The sequence below is a fragment of the Bubalus bubalis genome, chromosome 3, assembly GCF_019923935.1.
Source record: "Bubalus bubalis isolate 160015118507 breed Murrah chromosome 3, NDDB_SH_1, whole genome shotgun sequence".
Lineage (NCBI taxonomy): Eukaryota > Metazoa > Chordata > Mammalia > Artiodactyla > Bovidae > Bubalus > Bubalus bubalis.
In genome coordinates this window covers 56,860,720-56,874,409 of record NC_059159.1, presented here as the reverse complement: position 1 = coordinate 56,874,409, position 13,690 = coordinate 56,860,720, and the positions used below count along the sequence as shown (strand labels likewise).

General features: G+C 43.2%; 1 protein-coding gene across 2 annotated transcripts in view; it reads left to right on the top strand.

The window, feature by feature from the left end:
• LOC102412899 (phosphatidylcholine transfer protein) overlaps positions 1 to 13,690 on the top strand; it is a 276,982-nt gene that overhangs the window by 15,137 nt on the left and 248,155 nt on the right. The window contains exons 2-6 of one of the 2 annotated variants that reach the window (XM_025281267.2): positions 183 to 297; positions 3,885 to 3,964; positions 5,389 to 5,560; positions 6,547 to 6,614; positions 7,746 to 9,063. The exons of the other annotated variant lie outside the window; for it this stretch is intronic. Of the exons in view, the coding sequence (XP_025137052.1) occupies positions 183 to 297; positions 3,885 to 3,964; positions 5,389 to 5,560; positions 6,547 to 6,614; positions 7,746 to 7,811 (501 nt within the window). The 3' untranslated portion in view covers positions 7,812 to 9,063. Of the gene's footprint in view, positions 1 to 182; positions 298 to 3,884; positions 3,965 to 5,388; positions 5,561 to 6,546; positions 6,615 to 7,745; positions 9,064 to 13,690 lie in introns of those variants that run through there. 2 annotated transcript variants of the gene reach the window in all.

Here is a 13,690-nt window from a genome sequence, read left to right as displayed (position 1 = left end):
AAGAACAAATAGAACTATGAGAGCAAGATCAGCAAGCTCTTCACCTGTTTTTTCACCATTGCATTTCCAAGACTGCATGGGAGATGCCCAGTAATGAGATGGCACAAGCAACTATTTTTCATATGCTGTGTAATAGCAACTTGGGAATCAATAGGCTGTTTCTATTTGTTCTCATTTTACAGCCAACTGGACTTTATGAGTATAAGTTCATTGGTACTCTGAGAGCTCCACCAGATCTACTTGTAGATATCGGTATGGATTTAGGCTATATAAGACGGCAGATCCCACAAGTTACAGGTGAGTGACATGTATTCCTTTAAAAAAATCAATTAGAAGGTAGAATCTATTGCTATTTTCTCTAACCAGCAGAGATCAATAGGTTTACTTTCTATTATACTATGTTTCATTTTAAATTTTGGCTTAAATATCTGAGGTGCTGCGCTGAAATAGGCCTTCAATATTTCTAGGACTTCCTTTTTATACTTTAATAGATTCACTCTCCTGTTTGCTTCTGTTTGAACTTATTAAAAGTTTGTTGTCATCATATACATATATATATATATATATATATACATATATATATACACACACACACACACACATATATATATATACACACACACACATATACACCTGGAAGAGCATGGAAGACTTCTTGGAGAAAGTGGTGTCTGAGCTTTATTTGACAAATTGAATCAACGTTTTATAAACAGCAAGAATATATATACATGGTGAGGTGAAAAGTGAAGGGTGAGTGGGTTAAGGACGTTTGGCCCAGGGAAAGTATGAGTAAAATGAAGAAGGCATGAAACAAAATGATTTTTTTTTTTTTTAATCTGTGAGCAGTTGGGTGCTTTTGGGTTGTTGGGGTAGCAGAATCTGTAATTAGCCCGGGAGGAGAGTCCAGAGACCCAGGGGCCTAGGCTGGTCACCTGGCTACACTTCTTAATTTTTTCCCAGAAATGATGGAGAATTATGAGTGGCATTAGATAGGGGATCTTTCTGGCACTTAGAGTGGGGAGTGATGTCTGCTGTCCCAGGCACAATGGAATAGACACAGCTAGCCCAGGGGCCAGAAACCCTGACAGGCACTTGCTGTGGTTAGGAATGCTGGTTGCAAGGAAGAAAAGCTAGCAAATTGCAGTGTAATGAAAGGAAAAAGCATTTATTGGTTCATGACATTGAAAATCCACAGTTGTCTGGCTTCCAGGATAGCTGCACATAATAGTTCATTCTCCAGCTGGACTCTGCCTTCTTCTGTATTGACCACATTCTCAGGCAGATTCTGTGTCATACAGAGAGGCCACCAGAAGATGCAGGCTAACATTCTAACCAAGTACACAACCCCAGAGGAACAGGAACTTTCCTACTGATGGCATCCAGAGTCTCAGGATTGGCTCTTATCGCCTCAGCCTGGATCATATATTATTTCCTTCAGCATGCTTGTCATGGTTTAGGGCCACATACTATTTTCAGCTACTCTTACTTTATGGGGAATGGTGGTGCCGTATATTCGAGGGAGAAGCCAGATGTTCTCTGTCCATCTCCCTGCCAGTTGTGATTCAGTCATGTGCTGTAGCCATTTACAAAGCCTCTGATGTGTGGTACTTGCCATCAACAATCCACACTATGGAGTATGGTCCAGAGGCTGCAGTAGTTTGTCTTTTCTGGAATCATCCTGAGGTTCTTAACCTAACTCTGGTCCTCCCAGATCTTCTATAAGCTACCTGAGAACTTTACAAAGCCACTTTTGGGCCTAAACTTGCGAGAGTGGCAAGCCAGGATTCTGTCCACATATGCCTTCCCTGAACTAATCACTGTGACCATGTTCTGCTCATTTTCCCAGCCCTGAAATTAACACTGAGTCAGTCTGGGAATACCAGACCACCTGACCTACCTCTTGAGAAATCTGTATGCAGGTCAGGAAGCAACAGTTAAAACTGGACATGGAACAACAGACTGCTTCAAAATCAGGAAAGGAGTATGTCAAGGCTGTATATTGTCGCCCTGCTTATGTAACTTATATGCAGAGTACATCATTAGAAATGCTGGGCTGGATGAAGCACAGGCTGGAATCAAGATTCCTGGGAGAAATATCAATAACCTCAGATATGCAGAGGACACCACCCTTCTGGCAGAAAGTGAAGAACCCTCTTGATGAAGGTGAAAGAGGAGAGTGAAAAAGTTGGCTTAAAGCTCAACATTCAGAAAATGAAGATCATGGCATCTGGCCCCATCACTTCATGGAAAATAGATTTGGAAACAGTGGCTGATTTTATTTTGGGGGGGCTCCAAAAATCACTGCAGATGGTGACTGCAGCCATGAAATATAAAGACGCTTACTCCTTGGAAGGAAAGTGATGATCAACCTAGACATTATATTAAAAAGCAGAGACATTACTTTGCCAACGAAAGTCCACATAGTCAAAGCTATCGTTTTTCCAGTAGTCATGTATGGATGTGAGAGTTGGACTATAAAGAAAGCTGAGCACCGAAGAATTGATGCCTTTGAACTGTGGTGTTGGAGAAGACTCTTGAGAGTCCCTTGGACTGTGGGGAGATCCAACCTGTCCATCCTAAAGGAGAACAGTCCTGAGTGTTCCTTGGAAGGACTGATGTTGAAGCTGAAACTCAAATACTTTGGCCACCTGATGCAAAGAGCTGACTCATTTGAAAAGATCCTGATGCTGGGAAAGATTGAAGGTGGGGGGAGGACAGAGGATGAGATGGTTGGATGGCATCACCAACTCAATGGACATGAGTTTGAGTAAACCCTGGGAGTTGATGATGGACAGGGAGGCCTGGCGTGCTGCGGTCCATGGGGTCTCAGAGTCAGACACGACTGAGCTACTGAACTGAACTGAACAGTCCTGCTTAAACTACATAGTGGGGAAGAAGGTAAAAGGTGATGCTCTGAAGGAGAATGAGATTCTGGTGCAAGAATGGGAGAGTCATAGCAGAGCAGGCAAAAGCAGCAGATGTCCACTCATTCCTTTTCTTTCAAGGTCATCTTCAACCTCTTGTAGTATGGACTGATAAATTCTTTACTCCATGTTCTGCTTCTAATAGGTTTTCTTTCTTTCAAAAGCTGAATTAAATAACACCTTTCTGAGCTGTCAGCACCTTCTCTAGGGATTCTCTTGGTTCCTTCAGAAGCTTAGGCTTGGCTCCTCTTCTAAATGGTTAGTTAGAAGCTTCCCACACAGCTTGAGGGCAGAGGCTGTGCACTTCATAGCATCGCTTTGCTCTCTCTCCAAGAGCCGATGCTATTTGCACACAGTAGCATGGTGGATATTAAGGAGATTTGGTCCCTGTAACTATGAGATAAAGCAACACGGAAGAGAGGCAAGCATCTTACAGTTAACATAGTTAAGCCACTTTCTAGCTTTTTCTGAGGGACACTAACCTCTCTTGAAACTTCATTTCTAATCTGCATTGCTCAGTTCCAGGACACCTGTAATATGTCACAAAATTTAAGATGAGGAGAAAGGTTACAACAGAAAAATTATTGGCACTGCAGTGTCATCTGATGATTACCAAGATTTTAGAACTTGAAAATTTATTTTTGGATGCCTAATTTTGTTTCACTGCATTCTCTTAGGATGTTGTTTGTGGTATACAATGAACAAGTTTTGTTGGATTCTTTTGTTTTTACTGTGTTATTCTATCTACCAGACACTGTCTCTGGACAACAAGATTGCAGTGGTTCTAAATATCTGCCTTTCTCTAAAATTCAATGCCTCGTGAGTTAGTGGTTTATCACCCTACAGGGTTGTCATATCAAAGCTTCTTGTGAATTGAAGCCAAAGGGACTTCCAGATGCAATAACGTCTTTTGTGTTGTTTTTTTTTTTGTTTGTTTGTTTGTTTTGCTTTGTCTAATAGAAGCCTATGAAACAGAATGCAATGGAGAAACAGTGACCTACATGAAAATGGAGTTCCCTTTTTTTGTGTCCAGCAGAGATGTATCCTTTTCGAATGCATACTATTATTCAGCTTTCTAAGTGTCTTTGTTCTTCATGGCCGTGACTCAATGGCGGTATATCCAGAAGGTGTGGACAACATTGTCTTTGACTCTTGCATAAGCATCTGCTAAAGCTGTTGGTTCTTGTGTAGCTTTCAGAGATCTCAGTGTGATTTCTGGGTCTGACGACATGGAGCATCTATAATTGTGGGAAGGCAGCACATACTTTCCTGAGATTTTTCCTAGAAAATCCTTGTACCACAGATTTGGGGGCCTGAAAACAACTTTTCCTTCAGAGTATTCAATACACTCCCTCAGTCTGTAGAGGAGGAAGCCGGGCCCCAGAAAGTTAAGGTGACCGAGGCACACAGTCAGGCGGTGAGCAGCCGATTCGGGGATGGAACTCGGGCCCCACGTTTCCAGCTCTCTCCACCGCCCCTCCTCCCCCAGCATTGGCTCTGGATCCTGTGTGTGTGTGTTTCCTGCTCAGTTTCTTAACATTGAATTACCTTCCCTGTAATAGTGCCTTAGACATGGTGGCTGGTCTGTGAATCTTTATTGCGATGAAAATGATTATATTACTCTTGGTGAACCAGAACCAGTGAGGACATTTGCCTACTACTATTTGGATATCCACATATCTTCCTGTGGTCACCAGGTGGAAGTAACCTTGCCTGAGCATCCTCTGTGCCCAGAGGTCAATGATTAGGGCTTAAGGGGAGGACAGAGAGCAAGGAGAGGAACCATTGTTTCCTGCGTGAGATTCTGCTCCAGTCTTTCTCCAATGCCCCCACCAAGCCTGTCTACAGGCAGTGTTCCTCTCTTTTCTTGCGCAGTGAAGCTGAATCTCAGAAAAATTAAGTTACCCAGGATCACAGCTGATAAATGACCAATCCTCTGAGATCTCATTGCTTTATTGGAGAAAGGAGGAGTGGGTTCCCCTCATAATTAGAGCAGCAAAGAATCATTGATAGGTGGGTAATGCATGCTCTTGAGCTTCCCAGGGGGCTCAGTGGTGAAGAATCTGCCTGCCAGTACAAGATATGCAGGAGAGCTGTGGGTTTGAGCCCTGGGTCAGGAAGATTCCCTGGAGGAGGACATGGCAACCCACTCCAGTATTCCTGCCTGGGAAATCCTATGGACAGAAGAACCTGTCAGGCTACAGTCCATGGGGTCACAAAGAGTCAGAGACCAGCTGGGAGCTGAGTATGTACACCACGCCTGCTATGAAAAGAGAACAGCAGGTGGGAGTGACAGGGCTCTGCAGGGAAGTTAGGCAGACCAAGCAGGAAGTGAACTGGCAGATTAAGGGAGCAAACACCAAGTGGAGGCAACAAAACAATTGCCTTTTGCTTCTGACTTGTGGGCTTTCCTTTTATCCATCTGAGAGGTTTGACTCTGGCCTTGTCTTGACTGGCAGTATAGTGCGTCTATGTGAAGCAGAGGCGAGAACTGGACTTCAGAGGGCGGAAGATTCAGGTGGTCCTGGCCAAGGGCACCTCGCTGCCACAGTTTCCAGAGAGGCCAGGCTTCATCCGGGTGAGCCAGTGCCAGGTGAAGCTGGCCGTGGAGAGCGCTGGCCATAACCGGAGCAAAGGTAAAAGGAAGGCAGCAGTTGGTGTGTGGCGCGCCCTATGAAGGCTGCGGTGACTGTGAGGCTCAGGAAATGCAGGATGCATTTCCCCTGAGGTCAGAGAACTGGGCATGGCTTCAGAGGAAACAGAGGAGACTCAATCCACCCCTGAAGTTTGGCTACAATGCAAGGTGGATGTTTAAATCTGATCAATCTATTTTTTACTTACTCTTACATTGTGCAAATGAAATCAGAACATGGAAGTGAACCACAAGGTTTAGGAATTGACTTCAGGCTGCTCTTGTTCTGCACATTCTGGCTGGAGGTGAGCAGGAAGGCTGGTGGGACCGTCTCTGAGGAGGTACCTCTCACTCAGCAAAAACTGAGGGGCTCAGGACCTGTCTGCCTTGAGTTCCATACTCAGGAGAGAATCTGGGAGGGTTTACGTGGCCACCTGCTGGACTGGAATGGGCGTGGCCTGTAGACGGCAGGGAAATCTGATCAGTTGTTCTGGTGTGTGTTAGATCTGCCGCTTTGGATGCATCACCCCACTCTTCCAAGTCTCAGTTTTATCATTTATAAACTGGAGTTTAATTTTATCAACGTTTATAATTAAGATAATTGAGAAATAACTAAGTGAGATATATATCCAAATATCTAGCACTTATGTTATGCTATGCAATACTATGCTAAGTCACTTCAGTCATGTCCAACCATATGGACTGTAGCCCCCCATGCTCCTCTGTCCATGAGGATTCTCCAGGCAAGAATACTGGAGTGGATTGCCATGCCCTCCCCATCTAGCACTTGCCATGGGTTTAATAAATAGCAGCAGAATGTGCTTTGACTGTTTGCCAAAGTGTGTATATAAGTGTCCCATAAAGGAGATGGGAGAGGCCACTTGAATTGTGTGTTACCTCCCTCCTTAATTTCCTGGCCTGAATGTAAACCTGGATGTTTGCTGCTGTATTTTTTTCTCCTTTTGAATTGTCCCTTCTTTCCCTCTCTAGTATTTATTTACTGCTTCGTAAACCCTGGTGGCTGGATTCCATCCTGGCTCATCAACTTGCTTGTCAAGGTGAGACCCCCAGAGGCAGGGGGGAAGCGTGCTTGACAAATGTTGACTTACCCTGTGGGGCTGTTAGACTGAAGAGATGTGCAGTCTCAGGCCTCATGATGCTCTTTTACGAAGCAGCATGTTTGACTGACTCTGGTTAGGACTGGGGTTGCCAACACCCAGGACTGAGGTTGGGACAACAGACTAAAATCTTTACCTGGAATATCAGCTCTCCACTACTTTCCCACCAAGATCCCACCAGCATCACTCTCTGGAACCTTTGGACAATAACCTGGTCCTTGTAGGAACAAGGGTGCTTGTGGACCCTGTATCTGCTTATGGAGGAGTTAGGCCAACATGGCTTGGGAGACAATGAGATATGCTCAAGCCTGGGGAAGCCTCCAGTTTCATTTTTGTGTTTTCTTTCTATAAGGAGAAGGGACTTCAGTGGTATGCAGATCACTCCTGGAGACCATTCAGTGTGCTTTGTGTCCTACTTACGGGCTGGTGGCTCACCAATTCACAGGGAGAGTGAAAAAGTACACAAACTTGAGTAAAACACATCATATTTTGAATTCTGGTCCCTACTTCTGACTATGTAATCTAGGGAAGCTGTCAGTTTCTCCCCTCCAAAAAAAAAAACAAACAAAAAAAAACAAACAAAAAAATACACGGGGATGGATATTTCCACAATGTAGAGAAGGAGTAACCAAAACAACATTTGGGGAAAGTCTGGGCAATGTTCAACAGTAAGGGATGCCATATCCTGCCTCTTGCTCCCAATTCTTACCAATTTCTAATTTTGTAAAGCAAGTCCTTTCTTTCATCTTCTTGGAAAAATCGCACAGCCCAGCCCAGTCCCATTTCCTGAGTTTTCTTTTTCTTTTCAAAAATAGTGTCTTAGACTTGTCTTAGCTTTCTACTAGCAAAAGCTAAAATATGCAAGGTCTGAAACCTGTGGCCTCTACCTTACCTGTGCCCGGAGTCTTACCTTTTTCATCATCAGTAACAACATTCTGTTGAAATCTTACCAGGAGCCCTATTATCATATTTATTATTCCCCAAGGCATCTTCCTTCACCTTTGCCACATCCTGAGAATCAAGAGTAGTTGCTGTTAGTACAGAATAATGACAATCTCCTTTTCTTTGCAGAATGGAATTCCTGGCTTCCTGGCTGACCTGGAGGATGCCTGCCTGAGGTACCCGGGGAGAACCTAAGAGAGATTTAGGAGCTTTTTATTCATGAATGATGTCCCTGCAAGTGCCTCAACTACTGCTGCTCAGGATGTCTGTCATTTTTCCATCTCAGAAGCCTGCACACACTCCAGCACCTTGTGCCCAAGGGTGCCAGCCTGATGCCTAGCTTCCTTTCCCATTCTCCTCACTCTGGGACAGCCTGCCTTGTTTCACTGTAGAATGTGGGTCAGATTCGGAAAACCCTTGAAGAAAAACTCAGAGCTTTTTGTGGATGGACGTACCAAAATGCTCCAAAGACATACAATTCTAAATCAAGAACATAGGAATCTTTTTTTATATATAATATATTTTCTTATTGAAAGATAATTGTTTTACAGAATTTTGTCATTTTCTGTCAAACCTGAACATGAATGGCATATATATATATATCTCCTCCCTTTTGAACTTCCCTCCCATCTCCCTCCCCATCCCACCCCTCTAGGTTGAGAACATAGGAATCTTTTGATTTCCATCTTAGTTGCAGATCTTCTCCCTGATGTAAAGAAGCAAACTGAGGATAATAAAGATGGATGGGTGGGGTGTCCTCCATATTGTTCAAGTTGCCATTCAATTCTTTGAGGAATTAAAGAAACCTATATTATCTTACAAACCAGGCCTTTATTATAACTGAAAAGGAGGCTCTAGGAAGAATTCAAAGCCCACTTGTCCTTTTTACCAGTGCCCAAATGTACCCTTTTCATCTCAAAATGTTTGCAGATATTCTAAAAGTTATGAACTTAAGGAACAAAAGTCCCTGGTGCAACTTCCATTCTTTCTTTGTGTCTTTGAGATATAAATATTCTACATAGTCTTCCCTAGGATACAAAGGAATCTCATAAGAAGGAAAGAAAAAGTCCATTTTGATAATTAGAAGTAGGAAACATCTTAAAAGTCTCACTTGGAAATATTAGTAAAAAACTATCTGAGCAGATAACCTTGATTTACTCCATCTTCCAAAATCACAATGGACCCAAATCTTCTTTTATAAACCACTGAGTTTCATATTATCATATCTGTTTATTTCTTTCTCTATCTATATGCTCTAATGAATTTTTTGTATTTCTGAATGATATTTCCAAAGTTTTTTTTACAGGCTCCAGTAATTGACTTGAAGTTCAACAAGAAATACACAAATCAAGTGTACTATCAGAATTATAGAAACTAATCCAAATGTTTTCCAGATTCATGTGATCAGGGATAATATTTGGTAAATAAACCTATTTTACAAGGACAATTGAGTGGTGCTACAAAAACACTGAAAATACCCTCATTTTAATCTGGTTCTATGCCCAAACTTTTATACTATTCATGGGGTTCTCAAGGCAAGAATACTGAAGTGGTTTGCCATTCCTTCTCCAGTGGACCACATTCTGTCAGACCTCTCCACCATGACCCGCCCAACTTGGGTGGCCCCACAGGCATGGCTTAGTTTCATTGAGTTAGACAAGGCTGTGGTCCTAGTGTGATTAGACTGACTAGTTTTCTGTGATTATGGTTTCAGTGTGTCTGCCCTCTTGCAACACCTACCGTCTTACTTGGGTTTCTCTTACCTTGGATGTGGGGTATCTCTTCATGGCTGCTCCGGCAAGGCGCAAAGCAGAGCGTGGGCGGCTGCAATGGGGCATGGAGCGCAGGCAGCTGCGACGGCGCAGAGAGCACGGCCGAGAGGAAGTACCCCACGTCCGCGGTCAGGAAACAGAATGGGAAAGACAAGAGATCTCTTCAAGAAAATTAGAGATATCAAGGGAACATTTCATGCAAAGATGGGCTCGATAAAGGACAGAAATGGTATGGACCTAGCAGAAGCAGTAGATATTAAGACGAGTTGGCAGGAATACACAGAAGAACTGTACAAAGTGGATGTTCACGACCCAGATAATCACCAAGGTGTGATCACTCACCTAGAGCCAGACATTCTGGAATGTGAAGTCAAGTGGGCCTTAGAAAGCATCACTATGAACAAAGCTAGTGGAGGTGATGGAATTCCAATGGAGCTATTTCAAATCCTGAAAGATGATGCTGTTAAAATGCTATACTCAATATGCCAGCAAATTTGGAAAACAGCAGTGGCCACCTGGAAAAGCAGGCCTTTTCCAGGACTGGAAAAGGTCAGTTTTCATTCCAATCCCAAAGTAAAGCAATGCCAAAGAATGCTCAAACTATCGGACAATTGCACTCATCTCACATGCTAGTAAAGTAATGCTCAAAATTCTCGAAGCCAGGCTTCAGCAATACATGAACCATGGACTTCCAGATGTTCAAGCTGGTTTTAGAAAAGGCAGAGGAACCAGATATCAAATTGCCAATATCTGCTGGATGATCGAAAAAGCAGGAGGGTTCCAGAAAAAAACATCTATTTCTGCTTTATGGATTATGCAAAAGCCTTTGACTGTGTTGATCACAATAAACTGTGGGAAATTCTGAAAGAGATGGGAATACCAGACCACCTGACCTGCCTCTTGAGAAACCTGTATGCAGGTCAGGAAGCAACACTTACAACTGGACATGGAACAACAGACTGATTCCAAATAGGAAAAGGAGTTCGTCAAGGCTGTATATTGTCAGCCTGCTTATTTAACGTCTGTGCAGAGTACATCATGAGAAACGCTGGACTGGAGGAAACACAAGCTGGAATCAAGATTGCCTGGAGAATATCAATAACCTCAGATATGCAGATGACACCACCCTTATGGCAGAAAGTGAAAAGGAACTAAAAAGCCTCTTGATGAAAGTGAAAGAGGAGAGTGAAAATGTTGACTTAAAGCTCAACATTCAGAAAACGAAGATCATGGCATCTGGTCCCATCACTTAATGGGAAATAGATGGGGACACAGTGGAAACAGTGTCAAACTTTATTTTTTAGGCCTCCAAAATCACTGCAGATGGTGACTGCTGCCATGAAATTAAAAGACACTTACTCCTTGGAAGGAAAGTTATGACCACCCTAGATAACATATTGAAAAGCAGAGACATTACTTTGCCAACAAAGTCCATCTAGTCAAGGCTATGGTTTTTCCAGTAGTCATGTATGGATGTCAGAGTTGGACTGTGAAGAAAGCTGAGTGCCGAAGAATTGATGCCTTTGAACTGTGGTGTTGGAGAAGTCTCTTGAGAGTCCCTTGGACTGCAAGGAGATCCAACCAGTCCATTCTGAAGGAGATCAGCCCTGGGATTTCTTTGGAAGGACTGATGCTAAAGCTGAAACTCCAGTACTTTGGCCACCTCATGCGAAGACTTGACTCATTGAAAAAGACTCTGATGCTTGGAGGGACTGGGGGCAGGAGGAGAAGGGGACGACAGAGGATGAGATGACTGGATCGCATCACTGACTTGATGAACGTGAGTCTGAATGAACTCCGGGAGTTGGCGATGGACAGGGAGGCCTGGTGTGCTGCGATTCATGGGGTCCCAAATAGTCGGACATGACTGAGTGACTGAACTGAACTGAACTTATGCCCAAACTTCTCACCAAGAAATGGTTCAGCAATAGGAGCCAATTAAATTACTATAAAACATTCCTTCATCTATAAAACGAATCTTTTTGTTTTTCCTTTGCCAACTAAAAATTATCACTCGCCACCTGGCACTACAAGAGTGAACACCCCAGTTACTGCAGTAACTGCCCTTCAATAGACCTTGCAAGGAGTTCAGGGCAGAAATTAGGAATGAAGCATTCGGTGCTTTGGTTTTTGCATAGTTGGACATTTTCAGGAGAAGATTTTATTAGCCCAATTTCTTGCTTTTTCTTATATCTAGAAAATCACTAAGACTATTATTGGACATCTGTTCCACATGAATAGCAGCAATCTTTCTGAGACTAGTGGAAACCCTCTGCCAAAATGTTTGCTTGACTTCACGTATCCCCCTTCACTAAAATCACATATATATTGACCTCCCTTGCCTACTTTTCAAAGCAGTTCCTCAGAGATATCCGAGAGGCTGAACCCTGGGCTATAGTTCTCATTTTGTCTCAAGTAAAACTAAACTCACAGCTCTCACATGGTGCTTTTTTGTTGTTGTTGACACCTTTGGCAATCAACAAAGAGACCCAGAGCAGACTTGTAGCCCTCTTCTGAACTTTATGAAGAACCCGAGGTTGGTATCAAGAGACCTTCTGTGCCCATCCACCTTCTCAGAGAGTTCACATGATTTAGAGTGAGTCTGTCTTGGTTCTTGCATCTCGCTTATAGGTTTATGATCCTGAGCTCTATTTGGTGGTCTATAAGAGGTATCTGTTTCCACTGTTTCCCCGTCTATTTCCCATGAAGTGAAGGGACCGGATGCCATGATCTTGGTTTTCTGAATGTTGAGCTTTAAGCCAACTTTTTCACTCTCCACTTTCAATTTCATCAAGAGGCTTTTGAGTTCCTCTTCACTTTCTGCCATAAGGGTGGTGTCACCTGCATATCTGAGGTTATTGATATTTCTCCCAGCAATCTTGATTCAAGCTTGTGTTTCTTCCAGTCCAGCGTTTCTCATGATGTACTCTGCATATAAATTAAATAAACAGGGTGACAATATACAGACTTGACGAACTCCTTTTCCTATTTGGAACGAGTCTGTAGTTCCATGTCCAGTTCTAACTGTTGCCTCCTGACCTGTATAAAAATTTCTCAAGAGGCAGATCAGGTGGTCTGGTATTCCCATCTCTTTCAGAATTTCCCACAGTTTATTGTGATCCACACAGTCAAAGGCTTTGGCATAGTCAATAAAGCAGAAATAGATGATTTTCTGAAACTCTCTTTCCTTTTCAATGATCCAGCGGATGTTGGCAATTTGATCTCTGGTTCCTCTGTCTTTTCTAAAACCAGCTTGAACATCAGGAAGTTCACGGTTCACATACTGCTGAAGACTGGCTTGGAAAAACAGTGGAAACAGTGTCAGACTTGATTTTTCTCGGCTCAAAAATCACTACAGATGGTGACTGCAGCCATGAAATTAAACGACACTTACTCCTTGGAAGGAAAGTTATGACTAACCTAGATAGCATATTCAAAAGCAGAGACATTACTTTGCAAACAAAGGTTTGTGTTGTCGAGGCTATGGTTTTTCCTGTGGTCATGTATGGATGTGAGAGTTGGACTGTGAAGAAGGCTAGTGCCGAGAATTGATGCTTTTGAACTGTGGTGTTGGAGAAGACTGTTGAGATTCCCTTGGACTGCAAGGAGATCCAACCAGTCCATTCTGAAGGAAATCAGCCCTAGGATTTCTTTGGAAGGAAATATGCTAAAACTGAAACTCCAGTAGTTTGGCCACCTCATGCGAAGAGTTGACTCGTTGGAAAAGACTCTGATGCTGGGAGGGATTGGGGGCAGGAGGAGAAGGGGACGACAGGGGATGAGATGGCTTGATGGCATCACTGACACGATGGACATGAGTCTGAGTAAACTCCGGGAGTTAGTGATGGACAGGGAGGCCTGGCGTGCTGCGATTCATGGGGTCGCAAAGAGTCGGACACAACTGAGTGACTGATGTGATCTGAATAGGTATCTGGCCCCCAGTTGAAAGATACTGGGGGGAGGGGGACAACTGAAAGACACTGTGGAAATTGCCTACCCAGTGGAAAGAAATTAATTTGCTCTGTTCAACGACACTGAATGACCTGGGACTGAGTGTTAAGATAGGAAGCTGATCTGACATATTTCCTCAATTGACTCTATACATGGACATCACCAGGTGGTCAACACCTAAATGAGATTGATTATGTTGTTTGCAGCCAAAGATGGAGAAGCTCTATACAGTCAGCAAAAACAAGACCAGGAGCTGACTATGGCTCAGATCATGAAGTCCTTATTGCCAAATTCAGACTTAAATTGAAGAGAGTAGGGAAAACCACTACATCATTCAGGTATGACCTAAAT